Consider the following 21,008-nt stretch of genomic DNA (forward strand, 5'->3'; position numbering starts at 1 on the left):
TTCACCCCACACATCCTATCCGTTACCGAGACCTGCCGGTTTCACCTCTACAATATCGCCAAGATCCGCCCTTTCCTCTCCACCCAAACGGCTACCTTACTATTACGGGCTCTCGTTATATCCCGGCTAGACTACTGTGTCAGCCTTCTCTCTGACCTCCCTTCCTCCTCTCTCGCCCCGCTCCGGTCTATTCTTCACTCCGCTGCCCGGCTCATCTTCCTGCAGAAACGATCTGGGCATGTCACTCCCCTTCTTAAACAACTCCAGTGGTTGCCTATCGACCTCCGCTCCAGAGAAAAACTCCTCACTCTAGGCTTCAAGTCTCTCCATCACCTCGCCCCTTCCTACCTCTCCTCCCTTCTCTCTTTCTACCGCCCACCCCGCACGCTCCGCTCCTCTGCCGCCCACCTCCTCGCCGTCCCTCGGTCTCGCCTATCCCGCCGTTGACCCCTGGGTCACGTCCTCCCGCGGTCCCGGAACGCCCTCCCTCCTCACCTCCGCCAAACTGATTCTCTTTCCCTCTTCAAAACCTTACTTAAAAATCACCTCCTCCAAGAGGCCTTCCCAGACTGAGCTCCTCTTCCCCCTCTACTCCCTCTGCCATCCCCCCTTTACCTCTCCGCAGCTATAGCCTCATTTTCCCCTTTTCCCTCTGCTCCTCCACCTCTCCCTTCCCATCCCCACAGCACTGTACCCGTCCGCTCAACTGTATATATTTTCGTTACCCTATTTATTTTGTTAATGAATTGTACATCGCCTTGATTCTATTTAGTTGCCATTGTTTTTATGAGATGTTCTTCCCCTTGACGCTGTTTAGTGCCATTGTTCTCGTCTGTCCGTCTCCCCCGATTAGACTGTAAGGCCGTCAAACGGCAGGGACTGTCTCTATCTGTTGCCGACTTGTTCATCCCAAGCGCTTAGTACAGTGCTCTGCACATAGTAAGCGCTCAATAAATACTATTGAATGAATGAATGAATGTACTAAACACTTACGAAGTACAAAACAAGAAGCAATATGTTCCCTGCCTGCAAAGAGCTTTCACTCTAACAGGGTGGACGGACACAAAAATGTTTACGAGTAGAGAGTTGTCCCAATAAGTGGTTGACTACACAATTTAATAAACATATAGTATTGGTGAGGATGAGTATAAATAAGGTCCTAAATGCTAGAATTTACTGATATAGAATGCTGGGAACTAGTCAAGGAAGACTTCTGGAAGAGGTGGGATCTTATTTGGGGTTTGTGGGAGAGCTGTGATTGATCAGATTTGGGGAAGGAGGGATTCCGAAACGGGGGGGATCTGTGTGAGTGAGGGGATGGAGACAGGAGGGTTGAGAGGAAGAGAGTAGAGAGCGAGGTTTGGTTAGAAGTTCAAGCTAGGAGGAGTCAAGAATAATTGGGGAATTGGGGAATGTCTGGAGAGTGCAAGTAGATAAGGTAGGATAAGTGGGTGGGGAATAGTGGCCAAGTCTTAATCTGAATGAAATTTAATTTTCACATAGTAGTTTCTGAAGTAATTCCAACCCCCCAGCCGGACAGCCTAGCCACAGAGACCTTGTCTACTGAGCCCAAGAACTTGGCTATATTTTATCTTCAAAATACATTTCCATTCCACTTTCCATTTGCCTGTTCTGTACATCAGAAAAAATCTTAAAGAAGATTCCATCCTCCAGATGGTTAGCAAATTGCCCAGGGGAGGTGCGCATCTCTTCAAGGTGATTGATTCTCAGAGAATAAAATTTTGTTATTAGGACAGTTTTCCCTTTAAGATCTTAGTGGAGGATAGGATGATTGATGGAGCCAAGACAACAAAAAAAGCTGATAATAAAGGAGAGCAGCTATTAGGCAAATAGCTTTTTAAATTGTATAAATAGCTGGTATAAAGCTCATGAATAGCTAATTATATACTGGCATTTTGCTAGGGAGATCGTATCAGTTCCTAAGGGTATATGCTATTTGTATTTTAAAAATATACCCGTGACATATGACCGCTGCCTTAGTTTTCCGGTCCAATTGAGAATTACCACTGCAGTAATAATAATAATAATTTGCTTCTAATGGTAGCAAATCTGTTTGAGTGCCTTCCATATGTGCTTGATTAACTAGCGTACTTGTTTGGTGTGAATTGACGTCTTCTCCCTGTTATATTACTATAACAAAAGCAAATTTAAAAACAGTGGAAACTTTTATATTACTATATTATATATTACTATATGAGTAATAATATTACTACTTATTACTACTGCCGCTATTACTGGGGGGTGTGGAACTCAGTCCATCAATCACTGACCAAGTTTGATTTAGAATGAGTCCTGAGCCTGCCCAACATCACGCTTCCTGTCACAATGATTTATGAGGATCACCAAGCACTGTTCTTGGAACTTGGGAAGATTCCATGAATACTAACAGCCCGGGTTCCTGACTTCAAAGAGTTCACCATTAAAAATGGGGATGAGGCGTGAGGAGAACCTCAGGGAGTAGGTTCTAATCCCAGCTCCACCACTTGTCAGCTGTGTGACTTTGGGCAAGGCACTTAGCTTCTCTGTGCCTCAGTTTCCTCACCTGTGAAATGGGATCTGTCTCCTTAGATTGTGAGGTCCATGTGGATCATGGATTGTGTCTGATTTGATTGCCTGGTATCTAATGTTTAGTTCAGGCCCTGACTCATAGTAAGTGCTAACAAATACCACTTATTATTATTAAGTCCTGACCCCCAGACTGAGAAACAGTGAAATAGAGCCTCTCATCTCCTTTAGTAAAATGCTGACTACTGCGTCCATTTATGCTTCCCTGGACGCCAGGATAGCAGTTGTGTTTGCTGAGAAGTGGGAGAAGGGGAGGGAGTAGGAGCTGGGAATGGAGTCTTTCTAGGTGTGGATTTTGTTTGGTTTGTTACTATGTACATTTGAGTTCAACAAAGAACACAGAACTATCAGATGTAGAATTAGACCAAATTCCTGTCCCTTAGGCTCCATATCTACTTTGAAAGGCAGGTGCTTTTAATTCCACATTGATATTACACTACGTAATTACATTCAGATTCCATGAATCCCCCCCTGAAGTTTTTCTTTGACACAGCATTTTTCTTTTCTCAAATCTAGAGGCTTCGCAGAGCTCCCCCGTACAATTAAGCAGCTGTTGCTTTCTAAGTCTGAGCAACCAGGGTTTCAGAAGTGAATAAACAACTTGGTTCTTCTCATAATCTGCCTCCTGGAGGTGTTGGGAAACGTGAATTAAGAGTTGCCAATCAGCTTGAGCTCTTCAGATGAAAGATGTTGTAGGATTTTGTATTTAGTGTTTTTTACAAAGGGGTATGGTAGCGGTGATACTAGGAACACCAAGCGTTACATAATTAGAACACACACCAGCTTGACTGTGAGTGCATTAATGAGGAAAGGTGAATTATCTTATTTAGTCAAATTCCAGTGAATGTTAGTAGATTGAAATTCTCAATCTTGTATTTATTGAATGCTTACTGTGTGCAGAACACTGTACTAAACTCTTGGGAGAGTATGATACAACAGAGTTGGAAGACACATTTCCAGCCCACAGTCTAGAGGGGGAGACAGACATTGATATAAATAAATGAACTGTGGATAATAATAATAATAATGGTATTTGTTAAGTGTTTACTATTTGCTGAACACTGTTCTAAGCACTGGGGGGAGATACAAGGTAATCAGGTTGTCCACATGGGGCTCACAGTCTTAATCCCCATTTTACAGATGAGGTAACTGAGGCATATAGAAGTCAAGTGGCTTGCCCAAGGTCACACAGCTGACAAGTGGCAGAGCTGGGATTAGAACTCACGACCTCCAACTCCCAAGCCTGGCCTCTCGCTACTGAGCCACACTGCTGCTCTACATAATAATAATGTTGGTATTTGCTAAGTGTTTACTATGTGCCGAGCACTGTTTTAAGTGCTGGGGTAGATACAGGGTAATGAGGTTGTCCCACGTGAGGCTCACAGTCTTCATCCCCATTTTACAGATGAGGTGACGGAGGCACCAAGAAGTTAAGTGACTTGCCCAAAGTCTCACAGCTGACAGGTGGCGGAGTCGGGATTAGAACCCTTGACCGCTGAGTCCCAAGCCCGGGCTCTTTTGACTGACCCATGCTGCTTCCCTGTATACAGGTGTTTTGGGGTTGAAGGAGGGTTGAAAAAAGGGTGCAAATTCAACTTCAAGGGTTTTGTAGAAGGGAGTGAGAGAAGAGGAAATGGAGGCCTATTCAGGGGAGGCCTTTTGGAAGAGATGTGCTTCAATAAGGGCTTGAAGACGAGGAGAGTGATCATCTGTTGGATGTGGGAGGCCTTTTGGAAGAGATGTGCTTCAATAAGGGCTTGAAGACGAGGAGAGTGATCGTCTGTTGGATGTGAAGAGGGAGGGCATACTGATGTAGGCGAGAGATCAGCAGTGAGAGAGATGAGATGGAGGTTTATGCATTTGAAGCTGACAGACACCCTGAAGCATTTTTAATGTTGGACTCGCATTTTACAGAAATCAATGTGAAGGAAAGTTTGTAATCCTGGAAATTCATAGAGTTACCGACAAGGCCCTCACCATGATTTTTGAAAGCCCCAAGAATCTTTCCCTAGCGTGAGTGTCAAAAAACAGGATAGGACAGGTGGGATATGGATAAATACCATAGAGCCAGGGCACCTCCCCTTCTGTTCCTTGTGGGGGTGAAGCCATGGGCTTGGTTCTAGTGGTGGGTGTAGCTGTCCTGTGCTTGCAATCCTCAAGTACAAGTTGGAGCTAGCCTGGGTGCACTTAGGGCTGTGTGTAGCTAGCCTGTATGTGCACCCCTTGGTTCTGGGTGTACTCAGTGGTGGGTGCAGCGAGGCTGGTGTACCCCTTAATGCCGATTCTATTTATCTTGATGATGTTGTCTTGTTTTTGTTTTGTTCTGTTTCGCTTTGCTGTCTCCCCCGTTTAGACTGTGAACCTGTCACTGGGCAGGGATTGTGTCTATCTGTTGACAAATTGTACATTCCAAGCGCTTAGTACAGTGCTGTGCATATAGTAAGCGCTCAATAAATACTATTGAATGTATGAATGAATGAGTGCAGCGAGGTTGATGCGGTCCTTAGTGCCTGGTGCAGACCAACTCCTCTCACCCCAGTACAAATCAACTCTTCTCACTTGCTACTCCCCTGCTTGCACTTCTCACTCCTCTCTAAGTCCCTCGTAAGTGTACCCCACTCTCACCTGTCCCACCACCAACCCCTTGCTCACACTGCCCCCTCGGCCTGAAACTCTCTATAACTCTGCTAGACAGCCCCCCTAAAAAGCCCTCCTAAATTCTACCCCTTCCAGCAAGCTTTCGCTGGATAATTATCAGCACTCCAAATCATATCAACCCATTAGCAGCTTCTAATAATAATAATAATGTTGGTATTTGTTAAGCGCTTACTATGTGCAGAGCACTGTTCTAAGCACTGGGGTAGACACAGGGGAATCAGGTTGTCCCACGTGGGGCTCACAGTCTTCATCCCCATTTTACAGATGAGGGAACTGAGGCACAGAGAAGTTAAGTGACTTGCTCACAGTCACACAGCTGACAAGTGGCAGAGCTGGGATTCGAACTCATGAGCCCTGACTCCAAAGCCCGTGCTCTAGTACTCTAGTGCTCTAGTACTAGCTTCTAGTACTTATGCATTTATTTTTACCCATCCAAGGGACAGGGACCCTGTCTAATTCCTACCTGTGAATGCTCTCCCAGTGCTTATGTAGTGCTGTGCACACAGGCACTGAATAAAAATTATAACTGCAGCTACTAGTCGACTTTTATACATATATGTATGTTATATTGATGATTTATTTTCTTCTTATACTTGTTGATATTTTTGTCACATTTCATCCATTATAAGCTCCTTGTAGACAGATTCTGTGTCAAATGCTTCTGTTGAACTTCTCCAAATTCTGAGTTTGATGGCTTTCACTCAGTAATTACTGCTAGTACTATTATCCTTAGTGCTAAGTGTGGCTAGCCTGGTTCAGCCCTTATAACAGCATGCAGCTAACCGTATCGAAGTCACATCACCTCCAAGAAGCCTTCCTGACTAAGCCGTCCTCTCCTCCCACTCTGTGCTGCTTTTACTTGCTCCTTCATTCATCCTCCCTCCCATCCCCACAGCACATATGTGTATATATATATATATATATACACATATAGAAAACTGTAATTTATTTATGAAGTTACTTTTATTAATGTCTGTGACCTCCTGCAGACTGTGAGCTCGTTGTGGACAAGAATGTGTCTGTTGTACTCTTGCAAGCGCTTAGTACTGTGCTTTGCACACAGTAAGCGCTCAATAAATATGAATGAATGAATGAACTAGCCTGGCACCCCCTTTAGTGCTGGTGGTGCTCACCTGTGAGACCATCACTCGGCAGGGATTGTCTCTATCTGTTGCCGAATTGTACATTCCAACCGGTTAGTACAGTGCTCTGCACATAGTAAGCGCTCAATAAATACTAATGAATGAATGAATGAACTGGCAAGTGGGAGACCCAGAATGGCGAGCTAGGCTCCAGCCCACCCTCAGCTGTTTGTGGCAAGCGTAGGCTTTGAGCTTTCCATAATGGCCGGCTGATTTGGGGAAACCTCTGGGTAGTGTGCATAAGGCCTTATGCAGTTAACTTGGAATGGGGGGAGTCTATCAATCTAAGGTATTTATTGAGCACTTACTGTGTGCAGCATGCTGTACTAAGCTCTTGGTAGAGTACAGTACAACGGAGTTGGTAGACACGATCCCTCGCCACAAAGAGCTTACATCTAAAGAGGGAGATGGACATTAAAATAAATTCCAGATAGGGGAGAATGAGAATTAATTGCTTCAAGGAAAGTAATAGGGAAAAACTAGAGTTCCATTCTCAAATATTATTTTTAAACACATTTTCTTCCAAGCTTTAAACAGTAACTATTCTCCAGAATGCTTTGGTGTACTTCAGGGATCTTTATTTAAAAATGTTGAAATGTTCTATTGAGTATTCATTTAAATATTACAAAAGAAAGAGCCTTTATTACTTCTCAGAGGTGTTCCTGATTAAGTAACTTCCAGTTAAAATACTCTCTACTATACTGGCAGTCACGTGACATTAAGACCAGGTAGTTTTCCAAGTATTTTGACAGTTTACTAAAGTTACTATTTGAACTACTTATTCAAATTTTTTTTTTACCTTCAATTAGTCAAATCTACAATTAGCCAATCAAAAATTCTTTTGACTATGAAGTGCAGTTGTTTCTTCAGGCAGAAAGGAGAGGAAGAAAATAGCATGGGTTACAAAGGCAAAAAACATTCACTAGAGGAACTGGAGACATGAAATTCCTCAAGACCAAAAGGTGCAGTTAAAATTTCTTTGTGCATAATTTAAAATTGTGATAGAGAAGCTCTGATGATTTAGAGAAGCTATTGTATTATTCTGGAAGGATTATTAGGATCTGTCTACCTGAGGGAGATGAAGTGGTATATGGTATATGAAGTGGTATATGAGAAGCAGCGTGGCTCAGTGGAAAGACCATGGGCTTGGGAGTCAGAGGTCGTGGGTTCGAATCCCATCTCTGCCACTTGTCAGCTGTGTGACTGTGGGCAAGTCACTTCACTTCTCTGTGCCCCAGTTCCCTCATCTGTAAAATGGGGATTAAAACTGTGAGCCCCACGTGGGACAACCTGATCACCCTGTATCTACCCCAGCGCTTACAACAGTGCTCTGCACATAGTAAACGCTTAACAAATACCAACATTATTATTTTAAATTTTTTTAAAAAAGCTATTCCAAATTTTGTACCTATTTTTGAAATAAAGAAGACTGATGCTTATGCCTGCTTCTGCATCAAAATCACTTTGCTGGCATTATCTGTTCTTCCAGCTGCCAGTCCTAAATTCTTTCCACTGGGTCATGCAGTCTTTTTAAAATATATCTTGTAGCAAGCTAACTACATCTAAATATCTCTTTGCATCTCGATCCCGCCACTGGGGTCGTCTTCAATCATTTTTATAAAGTCAGTCAATTTCTTGAGAATTGATATAAGATTTCAGACAGTAGAGAGACTTTACTTTGTTTTGGCATCTTGCAATGGATTGTGAAAGTTCTGTAAGGCTCTCCTTGGATGACAATTCCTTTGCGTGAGATGCAGTTAACATCACCCATTTGTAAATTAAGTTGCCTCCCCAGTTCAACTACTTTGGTTTTCCGCTCAGGGATCTCTTCTGTATCTTGAAAAACTGGCAAGACCTCCTCCAGATTTCTTAATCAAGCTAACCAACTCACAGATTCCCATTTTTCATCTCTGGGGCATCCAATGACTTGCTCACACTTCCCCTATTTTTAGTAGTAGTAGTTTAAATGAATGCTTATTGTGTGCAGAGCACTGTACTAAGCCCTGGAGGACAATATGCAAGTGGGAATTAGGCATGGGCCTTGTCCCAATTTATTGTAATATCTTTCTCCACCTCTAGACTAAGTTCCTTGCAGACAAGGATCATGTCTACTAACTGTATTGTATTGCATTCCTCCAAGGGTTTAAGACAGTGAATGCTCAGTAAACAGCCTTGATTGATTGATTGTTCATGTCCTGCCTCCTGCTTGGAACTCCCTCTTCCTTCAAATTCTCCAGACCACTGTTCTACCCATCTTTAGAGGCCTACTGAAATCTCACCTCCTTCACGGGGCTTTCTGCAGTTTATCCTCCCAGTTGCCACCTCAGTCTGTCAGTAGTATATATTGAATGCCTAATGTGTGCAGAGCACTGTTCTAAGCACTTGGGAAAGTACGTAAAATTGGTAGACACATTCCCAGCCCCACAGCACTGAAGTACATTTATCTATAATTTATTTATTCATTCATATTAGTGTCTGTCTCCCCTTCTAGTTTGTAAGCACACTGTGGGAAGGGAATATGTCTGTTTATTATTATACTGCACTGTCCCAAGTGCTTAGTGCAGTGCTCTGCACATAGTAAGCACTCAAATATGATTGAATGAATGAATAAATCAGCTATCATTCATTCATTCAGTCCCAGCTCTGCCACTTGTCAGTTATGTGACTTTGGGCAAGTCACTTAACTTCTCTGTGCCTCATTTACCTCATCTGGAAAATGGGGATTAAGACTGTGAGTCCCATGTGGGATAACCTGATTACCTTGTATCCCCCCCAGTGCTTAGAACAGTGCTCGGCACATAGTAAGTGCTTAAATGCCATCATTATTACTATTACTATTATTATTATTTATTGAGCACTTACTGTGTGCAGGGCAATGTACTAAACGCTTGGAAAGTACAATTAGGCAACAGATAGAGACAAACCCCACTCAACAACACAGTTACTACTGTTTAAGCACTTGTTTGCTACAGATTCATTTTTCCATTTTCTTCTTCCTCTTTTCTATAAATTATTTTGTGTTTGTCCTTCCCATTGCATTACATGGTCATAAAAGGGCAGGGTTCATGTCATTGAAGTCCACTGTATTCTCCCATGCATTTAGTTGAATACTCTGCACAGAGTAAGAAAGCAATACTATTGATTAATGGATTGATTGTGGCATGGAGGAATTTACTTACAGCACTCAGCCAGAATGTCAGAGCTATCTGGAATTTATTGAGTATTTCCTGTGTGCAGAGCACTGTACTAAGCACTTGGGAGAGTATGGTACAACGACATTCCTAGCCAAGTTCTCTGCCTGTAGCAAACTTACAGTGTAGGGGGAGCTTACAGTTGAACAATACAGTTTGTATTTCTACAGTTGTTGTAACCGAGTTTAAGGTATTAAACAATAATGACTGTATTTCCGGGTTGTTGTAACCTGGGTAAGAGAGAAACAGCTTGGCTCAGTGGAAGGAGCCCGGGCTTGGAAGTCAGAGGTCATGGGTTCTAATCCCAACTCTGCCACTTGTCTGCTGTGTGACCTTGGGCAACTCATTTCACTTCTCTGTGCCTCAGTTCCCTCATCTGTAAAATGGGGATGAAGACTGTGTGACATCCTGATTACCTTGTAGCTACCCCAGATCTTAGAACAGTGCTTCGCATATAGTAAGCGCTTAACAAATACCAGCATTATTATTATATATTAAATAATAAGTGTGTATATATCTGTGGTATGTGTAGACTGTGTTCATTCCTTTCATTGCACTCTGAACAGTGGAAATATTGTCTGAAAATCTATGGTATTGCCAGGTTGTAGCATCAGCATGATTTATAAGCTTGATTGTTTGATTCTTATTTTTTTTTTTTTAGAAAATTTTTAAAGCTGGAGATACCAACCAAGATGGACAGCTAGATTTTGAAGAATTTACGAAATACCTTAAAGATCATGAGAAAAAAATGAAACTGGCATTTAAGAGTCTGGATAAAAACAATGATGGTATGCCACAAATATTCAGAAGTATTACTAAGATGTTGTTCTTCTCCTGCCCCTAAAAATGCAAACCACTTGCTCTGAATCCATTTATTTCCTGTCATCTTTGTTAATGAAATGATTGTTTTAAAGATCAAACTTTCTTGCTAGAATAGTTTTGGTTTGTTCCCCATATTTAAGTCAAACAAATTTGGATTCAGAAGAGCCATTTCCTTTGAATAACCAGCTCCATGGTGCCAAGCTTAAATTCCTTTTTAAAGGGCCCAATAAAAACCAATTAGGCTAATTCAATTTCTACCCTAATTTTTAATTAAACCAAATGTAAGTCATCAGTCAATCCATCAGTAATATTTATTGAGCGCTTACTGTGTACAAAGCACTATATCAAGGGTTTGGGGGAAGAGTACAGTAGAACTGGTAGACTCAATCTCCACTCATGAGAAGCTTACAGTCTAGATTACTGTGTGAAATACTTAGGCATAGATGGCCCTTCCACCAATTTCTGTGTCTGGTGAGATTGCTGCTTCACACAGTTTTGACAGCTTTGTGTCCTGTGAAGTTTCCTCAAACTTTTTTCGTGTTTGCATTGTCTCCTAACTTGGGAATGTTTTATTTCTATTCTTTGAAAGGAAAAATCGATGCTTCAGAAGTGGTTCAGTCTCTCAAGATATTGGGTATAGATATTTCTGAGCAACAGGCGGAAAAGATCCTTCAGAGGTAAGACTTCCTCCCTATTTGTTGGTTATTTTTGCGGTTTCATGGTATTTTAAAATCAGTATTTAAATCAGTATCAGTATTTCCTTTGGCCGTCAATCTAAGCCACACCTTCCTTCCCCAGCTTGGTCCAACAGAAAGCTCTCCCAGCCCAAGGCTTCAAAATCTCTCTGTCATTCAGTGGTATTTACTGAACACTTACTGTGTGCAGAGCACTGTACTAAGCACTTAGGAAACTATGCTATAACAAAGTTGATCGACGCGCTCCCTGCCTGCAGGGAGTTTACAGTCTACAGGAGGACTTTGAATCATCATGTAGTTGGCAGGAAATCAGAGCTGCAGATCCACTCACCTTTAAATACTGAGCATGCCCCTCTGGTTTTTGATCTTCTGTAGCAGCTTTTCTTTAGAACCTGTCTGTCTTTGAAGAAGTCGGGGGCAGGTGGGAGATGGTGTATCAGGTTCCTTGGGTTCAGTCTGGGATATGATCTCCCCCAAACCCCCAGTTGGTTTCAACTGCCTCCTGTGTGCTACTTCTTAGCGGTGATGAGATTGACCAGACCCTGAGCTGCCAGTTCTTCCCTTCCACCTGCTCCCCGTGGTCATGAAGGCAGCCTCCCAGTCCGCCTGGGCTTCTTCACTTTCCCCTGCCTTCCCCATTCAGTCCGTCAGTCGTATTTATTGAGCGCTTATTTTATGCAAAGCACTGTACTAAGTGCTTGGGAGAGTACAGTGTAACAATACTCCCTGCCCACAACGAGCCAACAGTCTAGACACTCCACAGAAAATGGGGGAGTTGAGGTTAACTGGCTTCTTTGTTTCTGAGGGGAGGAGAAGGAGGCTGGATGAAGGGGAGTGGGGAATAGAGGCTTTGGTTATTACAAGGGGAGTGAAGGAGGAACTGCAGGCCATGTAACTGTTTCCCTTTTTTCTTTCAACCTTGTCACTGTTGATGGGAGTGATTGGGATTTGTCTTCTGTCTTTTGAGTATATAGCAGTTGTGGCTGTACTCATTCATTTGTATTCATAGGGAAGCAGCGTGGCTTAGTGGAAAGAGCACAGGCTTGGGAGTCAGAAGGTGTGGGCTATAATCCCGCCTCCACAATTTGTCTGCTCTGTGACCTAGGGCAAGTCACTTAACCTCTCTGTGCTTCAGTTACCTCATGTGTAAAATGGAGATTAAGACTGTGAGCCCCATGTGGGACAACCTGATTATCTTGTATCTACCCCAGCACTTAGAACAGTGCTTGACACATAGTAAATGCTTAATAAATACCATCCTTGTTATTCAGGTTGTCAACTCTGGTGACAAATGCTTAAAAAATACCATCGTTATTATTCAGGTTGTCAACCCTGGTGATTCCCTGTGAGATCCCAGGGCTCTACCTCCAATTTGTCTGTCAATTGTATTTATTGAGTGCCTGTGGTGTGCAGAGCACTGAGCAGAGCACTGTACTAAGCGCTGGGGAGAGTACACATTCCCTACCCAAAATGAGCATACAGTCTAGAAGGGGAGAGAGACATTAATATAAGTAAATTCATAAATTATTCATTCATTCATTCATTCAATAGTATTTATTGAGCGCTTACTATGTGCAGAGCACTGTACTAAGAGCTTGGAATGAACAAGTCGGCAACAGATAGAGACAGTCCCTGCCATTTGACGGGCTTACAGTCTAATCGGGGGAGACAGACAGACAAGAATAATGGCAATAAATAGAGTCAAGGGGAAGAACATCTCGTAAAAACAGTGGCAACTAAATAGAATCAAAGCGATGTACATTTCATTAACAAAATAAATTGGGTAATGATTAGGGTAAAATAAATAGGGTAAAATAGAGATATGTACATAAGTGCTGTGGGTCTTGGAGGGTGGATGAATAAAGGGACCAAGTCAGGGTGACACAAAAGGGAGTTGGGAGGAGAGGAAGGGGGGCTTAAGTCAGGGAAGTCTTCTTGGAGGAGATGTGCCTTCAATAATGCTTTGAAGGTAGGGAGAGTAGACACATTCTCTGCCACGAGGAGCTTACAGTCTAGTAATCAGTGCTTGAGAGAATGCAAAATAGTAAGTAGATGTGATCTCTGCTCTCAAGGAGCTTACAATCTAGCAGAGAAGACTGACATTCAGATACATTTCAGGTAGGGGAAGCAACCGAATATAAAGATCTGTATATAAGTGCTGTGTTAGGGAGTGTGCATACCTAAGTGCTTAGTGGCTATGGACTCAAGTGCGTAGGTAATGCAATTAGGTGGGGAATTGAGAGATGAGTCAAGGAAGGCTTCTTCGAGGAGAGATCATTTTTTGTAGGGATTTAAAAATGGGAGAGGGCTTTCTTGCTGGGTGTGACAGGGCAGGGAGTTCCAGGCATCCATTTGGCCTCATTGGAACAAGTCACTGCTGTTGCTTCTCTTCCTGGGGAAAACCCTCAGTGTGAGCCAGCTGGGAGCTCTGCGAGGTCCAGGTCCCCCTGGGACTTCTCTCTGAGGAAGATTCACTTTGGAAAAATGATCAGTAGAACCATCGTGAGCATGGTGCAAAGGGAACCAGCCTACCTGTGGGGCTTCCTGCAGAAATGTGAAATTCTGGCTGTGCATCTGTGATCCATCCTTTCAGCAGAATGATCAGCTCAGGACAGTAACCAATTCTAAGCTGCTTTAATCATGTAGCTGTCAGATATTGGTGTGAACTGGCTCCAGCTCCCCAAACCTCAACCCCTGGGAACATTTCTTTACATGTGTTTATTGCGTTAATGCTTTCCCTTCTAAGTAGCGTCTATCTCCTTGGCTAGAGGAAAGAACATTGGGAAGGGTGTCAGAAAACCTTTGTCTTTGTGCCAGCAGTGCCCCTGGCCTACTGTGTGGCCTTGGGCAAGTCACTTAATAATAATAATAATAATAATAATAATAATGTTGGTATTTGTTAAGCACTTACTATGTGCAGAGCACTGTTCTAAGCGCTGGGGTAAACACAGGGGAATCAGGTTGTCCCACGTGGGGCTCACAGTCTTAATCCCCATTTTACAGATGAGGGAACTGAGGCACAGGGACGTTAAGTGACTTGCCCACAGTCACACAGCTGACAAGTGGCAGAGCTGGGATTTGAACTCATGAGCCCTGACTCCAAAGCCCATGCTCTTTCCACTGCGCCATGCTGCTTCTCTAGACACTTCTCTAGACACTTAGTGTCTCTGTGCCCTGTTTCCCCATCTGTGAAAATGCTCTTCCTTCCTCTGAGATTGTGAACCAGTATGGTAGCAGCGTGGCTCAGTGAGAAGAGCATGGGCTTTGGAGTCAGAGGTCATGAGTTCGAATCCCAGCTCTGCCACTTGTCAGCTGTGTGACTGTGGGCAAGTCACTTCACTTCTCTGTGCCTCAGTTACCTCATCTGTAAAATGGGGATTAAGACTGTGTGCCCCTCGTGGGACAACCTGATTCCCCTGTGTCTACCCCAGCATTTAGAACAGTGCTTTGCACATAGTAAGCGCTTAACAAATACCAACATTATTATTATTATTATTATGGTATAGGGACTGTTTCCCATCTTGATTATCTTGTCTCTAGCTACAGGTTTTAGCACAGTGCTTGGCATTTAATGTGTTTTTTATGCATTATAAATATTATATAATTATCCCTGCTGTGTCATTTTTTCTTTGTATGGTAGTTAAGTGCTTACTATATGCTAGGCACTGTTCTAAGTGCTGGGGAATATACAAGGTATTCAGGTTGGGCACAGTCCATGTCCCACAGGGGGCTCACAGTCTTAATCCCCATTTGATAGATGAGGTAACTGAGGTACAGAGAAGTGAAGTGATTTACCCGAGGTCATGCAGCAGGCGAGTGAAAGAGCCGGAATTAGGACCCAGATCCTTTTGACTCCTAGGCCCATGCACTAGCCACTAGGCCACAGCACTGCTCTTGTTACTGTTATCAATTATACTTATTCATACTTATTTTGGCAGAACACTGTAGAAAATGTTGAGAAAAAATACACAGGGGAGAGACATAGTCCCTGGTCCTCCAGGGGCAATCATTCAATCCCTCTAGACAGTAATCTCATTATGGGCAGGGAATATTTCTACCAACTTCGTTATATTGTGCTCTCCCAAGCACTAAATACTTTGAGAATCCATCTTATTTATTGAGCACTTACCATATGCAGAGCACTATAATAATAATAATAATGTTGGCATTTGTTAAGCGCTTACTATGTGCCGAGCACTGTTCTAAGCGCTGGGGTAGACACAGGGGAATCAGGTTGTCCCACGTGGGGCTCACAGTCTTAATCCCCATTTTACAGATGAGGGAACTGAGGCACCGAGAAGTGAAGCGACTTGCCCACAGTCACACAGCTGACAAGTGGCCTAGCCGGGATTCGAACCCATGACCTCTGACTCCAAAGCCCGTGCTCTTTCCACTGAGCCACGCTGCTTCACTATATTAAGCACTTGGGGGAGTACAGTATAATAGAGTTGATAGACACTTTCCCAGCCCACCTAACTCTGGGGTAGGGAGGGCTTGCTGACAGGCACAGTAGGAAAGATGAAATAATAAATGTGCAGAACAGTTTGGGACATGGCAAAAAATTTTGCAATCCAACAAGTCGGGGGGTAAAGAGGGGCTTTCTAAAATTTGCAGATGAACGTTCATCTGCTGCTGCTGTTGAAATCCCCCTTGTCCCGGCATGAATCAGGCATGTCTGGACGAGTTGCCCTCCGTGGCCCGGTGGGAGGACGGCAGGGTTCTAGGTGGTTTCCCTAGACCTTGTAATGGTGGGGAGAGGATGGGCAATGTTATTCTCATTGCAGGAGTTTGAACATTACAACACTGACTCATCACTGGAAGGGTTGTGCTGTCCAGTGACCAGAGTACAATAAACTGCATGCAAATGACCAGTTAGCTCTCCTTAGCAGCAGTCAGCATAGAGAGAGCACTCTTCTGGTACTCCAGTCATATTTATTGAGCGCTTACTGTGTGCAGATGCCCCCCCTCCCCATTCATACACACCGACACACAATGCACACTCCTGTGTACACACTGTCTAGTTGGTAAAATATTTCTTTAGCCTCAACTTCCAAGAACCAGAATATATAAAGGAAGCTGGGAAATTGAAAGTGGAATTAGAAAGCCTATAGTTCACAAAAGAAGCTCTGTTTAGCCCTGTGAGTTATTTGGAAGACAGACACGAGGGAAGTCTAAGGTGGTGACACTGATGTTTGCCCTGGCACCTCATTTTGGGGGGAAAAAGAAACAAGCTTAGACCAAGGATGATACAGTTCTTTCTTTAATAAAACTCAATGAGAGATAGTGGAATTTGAGAGAAAGTGCTATTAGCCCGATATTGTAAATTACATTTTTTAAAAGTCATTTGCTGCTGGGCACTCTGTATCACAACACACTAACACTCTTTGCCACCTACATCAGTAGTGCAGAGTAAAGAAGGAGCCTATATGGGAGCATTAATGGATTGTGCAGTGCTGAACTTTAGGATTTTTCTCTGCTTGAGTAATTTTGGAAAATGCTAGCGGGCACCAAATTGTGTCTCATTCCCCCATCCATGTCTTTCTTTCTCCTGGCCACATAGTGAGTGTTCTGCATTCCAAGCGGTGAGACACTCCTTATTCAATCTTCCTTCCGCCCATCTTAACCAGAAAAGGTGGAGTGTTTCCAGCCATTTACGTTAAGAGGATTGCAGTAACTGAAATGGGAAGAGAGTAAGGACAGAGCAGTTAATGTTGGAAGAGTGTTGATCATTAAGAGCTGACATAATGGATATTTCAGTTATGAGCGGAGGTTAGTTTTTATTGTGCTCCTTTTTCTTTTCAGCATGGATGCTGATGGCACAATGTCAGTGGACTGGAACGAATGGAGGGACCATTTTCTATTTAATCCTGCAGCAAACCTTGAGGAAATTGTCCGCTTCTGGAAACATTCCACTGTGAGTATCCTTTGTGTTCTCCTGGCTGTTAAATTTGTGCAGTGAGCTGTATCCAGGAGTATAAAGAAGTCTTACAAATTTTAAAAGTAATAGTGCCTAATGTGCCTTGGGCGATGTATTTCTGTAAGGCACTTTACTACAATGATTCATATATTCTATCTAAATTATGAATGTGTCCTGCACAGTGAGCTACCTACTTCCTTCTCTGCCCCTCCACTCCCAATTCTGTCATGGGGAGTAGCAGGGTATTGAAGGCTCATCCCAATTTCACGGGTGGCCATTATGGCCCTGAACCTTTTTGTTTCTCTGCCCATTTGCCCCAGAAACTTCTGAGCCTTCACAGACCTTGTGCTGCTTCTCAAAAAGTGGCCTTCTGCCTTCCTGTTAAGGAAATATAATCCCTTCCTAAGTGTGATTGATGGTTTGAAGTGAACTAAAATAAGCAAATTGGGCCCTTTTTGGTACAATCTTATTCCTGCTTGTAGCAACTGAGTGGCACGTTATGAAGTCATACCCACCTCCAGTGAAATTTTGAAACCCCTCTGACTAATATTCTTTAATGGTTATTCGGCTCACAGTCATTTTACTGAATGGTCAGGCCAGCCACAGTGGGTGTGTTCCAAGAACATCTTGTCCTGAAGGAAGACACCAGAACTGAGGCCCTCTTTAAAGGGGAGCTGATAAGCACCTAGTATGAGCTCATTTTATGATAATAGTCAACACAAGGATGTACAGGAGAGCAAACATCTAGGCTAAGAAAAGAAAAGTGAAGATGTTTTAGAAAGTGCTGTCCAGCTCCTGTTGAGAGGGGTAGGAGAGCCTCGTTCAAGTTGGGGGATTCACACTCTCCTTGGCCAGAGTTTGTGAGCCCCAGTAAAATGCAGGTTCCCACCCATCCAAGCCTTAGACGTTTTAACTGCTCAACTGACATCCCAGGGCCTGAGTGATATTCTGGCCTCTCCAAATACCTGCCCTGAATGTGCATACAAGCATGATTTGGACATTGATTGAAATGCTCTCCTCTGTTTTGGCTTTATATCCCACTGAGGCCTATCGCTCTCCAGGGAAAATAAACCCAAGTGAAGGGGAATATGTCAGGGTGCATTTAACCCTCCCCAACAGCCCAAGGGATGCTTGAGCTCACTCAGTCCCTAATGGCGTCCGGTCTATACTCGCCTGGCCCTGCATGTTTGGTTCCCAAGAGACCATGCTCATCTCCCCCACCAAATAAGGGAGACTTTCTGGGCTGGGGTCACTCCTTCACTTTCTCATCTTCTGTCTGGGACACGGGACACTGGGAGAATGTACACTTCCTTAAACCTTCACACCTTCCTCTAGACTGTAAGCTCCTCGGGGGCAGAGAACATGCCTACCAACTCTGTTATATGGTAGTATGGCATTCATTCAATTCAATAGTATTTACTGAGCGCTTACTATGTGCAAAGCACTGTCTAAGCGCTTGGAATGTGCAGTTCGGCAACAGATGGAGACAATCCCTGCCCATCGACGGGCTTACAGTCTAATCGGGGGAGAGGGTACAGGCCTGTGAGTTGGAAGGTCATGGGCTCTAATTCCGACCCTGCCACATGTCTGATGTGTGACCTGGGCTGAGTTACTTCACTTCTCTAGACCATGGTTACCTCATTTGTCAAATAGGGATTGAGACTGTGAACCTCCTGTGAGACAGGGACTGTGTCCAACCAGATTAACTGGTCTACCCCGGTGCTTAGAACAGTGCTTGGCACATAGTAAGCACTTAACCAGTACCAGAATTATTATTATTACTCTCCCAAGTGCTTAGCACAGTACTCTGCACACAGTAAGCCCTCAATAAATACCATTGATTGATTATCTATACCATTGATTGATTATCTTATGAGACCCTCACAGCCAGGTCAAGTTCAGGAAGTCTTAGGTAGTTTGTTCTCTCTCTTTCTCCCGCTCATATCTTTTCCGTCTCCACCTCTCTCCCCTCTTACATTCCCTTCCTCTTCTCCCCCTTCCCCACTCTCTCTCCTACCCCTTCTCTCCTCTCTTCTCCCCTCTCTCCTCATCTCACTCTTACCCACCTCCACCCTCTTTCCCATCTCCACCCTCTCCCCACCGCCTTCCTCTCTCTCCTTTTATGAAAATGAATGCTTAGTTATTTCCAAATAGTGGAAGATATAAAATGAAATATAAATTAGAGATGCCAAATTATAAATTCATTTTATTTTGACATATATATTTACAGGCATATACATACATATATAATCAATGGTATTTATTGAGTGGTTACTAAGTGCAGAGCACTGTAGTAAGCACTCAGAAAGTACAATACAGGAGAGTTGGTAGACTCATTCCCTTCATTCATTCAATTGTATTTATTGAGCACTTTCTGTGTGCAGAGAACTGTACTAAGCGCTTGGATTCCTCAACAGAGACAATCCCTGTCCACAATGGGCTCTCAGAATAGAAGGGGGTAGACAGACATCAAAACAAATAAACAGGCATCAGTAGCATCATTATAAATAAATAGAATTATAGATATATGCACATCATTAATAAAAATAAGTAGAATTATAATAATAAATATGTACATAGATACACAAGTGCTGTGAGGAGGGTAGAGCAAAGGGAGTGAGTGGGGGCAATGGGGAGGAGAGGGTGAGCAGGCGATAAGGGGGGCTTAATATGGGAAGGACACACACACACATATACACGCAGGCATGCATGCACGTGCTCGCACAAACTATCCTCAGAGATTAAGATCCAGAGAGCATCTTGGAAGATTAGCGAACTAATTCCTAGTGATCACAATCTGATGTAGGTTAGCAGAGGCATGTAACTTTTCTGCACTGAAGCATAAGTGAGAAGGCTCACTGTACCTAACAGAATGACCCTCTCCTCCCCTCAGACTCAGGGTGCTGGCCCATCATTTGTGGTATCTATAGTGCCAGGTTTGAAATGGTGAGTGTATGGAAATTGTCATAGTGGTTTTTTAAAAAGAAAAAGAGGATTGCCCTTCTAAACTCTTAATAATTCAAGAGGATTTTAACCGATTCTGCACTAGATCTGCTGTGTGAAAGGGTGGTTTAAAACGTTTTCACTCAGTGCATATTTGAGCAGGATTTAAGGGGGGCCCCATATACGTGCGAAGAGTGTAACAATCCCACTCTGGAAGAGTCCTACAAAGTGGTTTTCTTCTGAAGAACTACCTGAAATTGTCCAGTTTTTTGCACGAATATCATGGAATATTCATTTCTGTTGTAACAGGTATTTGATATTGGGGAAAGCTTAGCTGTACCCGATGAATTCACAGAGGAGGAGAAAACAACTGGTCAGTGGTGGAGACAGCTGTTGGCGGGAGGTGTTGCTGGTGCTGTCTCTCGAACCGGCACGGCGCCATTAGATCGGCTGAAAGTCATGATGCAGGTGGGTGGCCCAGTTTCCTTTTAGGAAGAAGATGGTGGCGTGTTTTGTTTTAGCTATTTTAAAAAACTTGCCATCTTTTTCTTCCTCCAAATAAGTAACATGCAAATTCAAATCCCTTAGCATCTTCTTTCCTTATATTTTTTCTGTAGATTCTTCTTTCCTTCTTTTACATGGTAACCTTATTTCTTTTTAGAAATTGGAGAGATACTGCATTAAATGCTTAGACTTCTCTGTCGTTCCTAATGACACTGATTGTTAAATCAATCTTCTGTTTGAAAATAAGAAATAATAGAATGACCTCACATCATTTAAGAAAATAATTTATTCTAGGTTAATGAATTTTATAATCTTTTTTTGCTTTAAGGCAGGATTGTTTATAGTAAATGGTCACTGTCATTAGGAAGTAATGTGAGCTAATCTTGTGAACCCTTCATAATAGGGTTTAAGAAAGGCGTGTAGAAAATGAGAGAATAAAATGTCTATGCCAACAAACGTCTTCTATTTCTTGTGTAATATTCGTTGTCAGGCAGTAAAAGGGATGTGCACAGAGTGATGTTGAAATAGCATTTAAAGAAGGAAATTACTG

The 21,008-nt window shown here is 43.1% G+C and overlaps 1 protein-coding gene across 1 annotated transcript in view; it reads left to right on the forward strand.

Moving 5' to 3' along the window:
- The window catches only part of SLC25A24 (solute carrier family 25 member 24), a 58,126-nt gene that overhangs the window by 21,231 nt on the left and 15,887 nt on the right, over window positions 1-21,008 (forward strand). The window contains exons 2-5 of the mRNA XM_029062032.1: window positions 10,239-10,365; window positions 10,989-11,076; window positions 16,897-17,008; window positions 20,264-20,422. Of these exons, the coding sequence (XP_028917865.1) occupies window positions 10,239-10,365; window positions 10,989-11,076; window positions 16,897-17,008; window positions 20,264-20,422 (486 nt within the window). The remainder of the gene's footprint in view (window positions 1-10,238; window positions 10,366-10,988; window positions 11,077-16,896; window positions 17,009-20,263; window positions 20,423-21,008) is intronic.

This window comes from Ornithorhynchus anatinus, chromosome 4 (genome assembly GCF_004115215.2).
Source record: "Ornithorhynchus anatinus isolate Pmale09 chromosome 4, mOrnAna1.pri.v4, whole genome shotgun sequence".
Lineage (NCBI taxonomy): Eukaryota > Metazoa > Chordata > Mammalia > Monotremata > Ornithorhynchidae > Ornithorhynchus > Ornithorhynchus anatinus.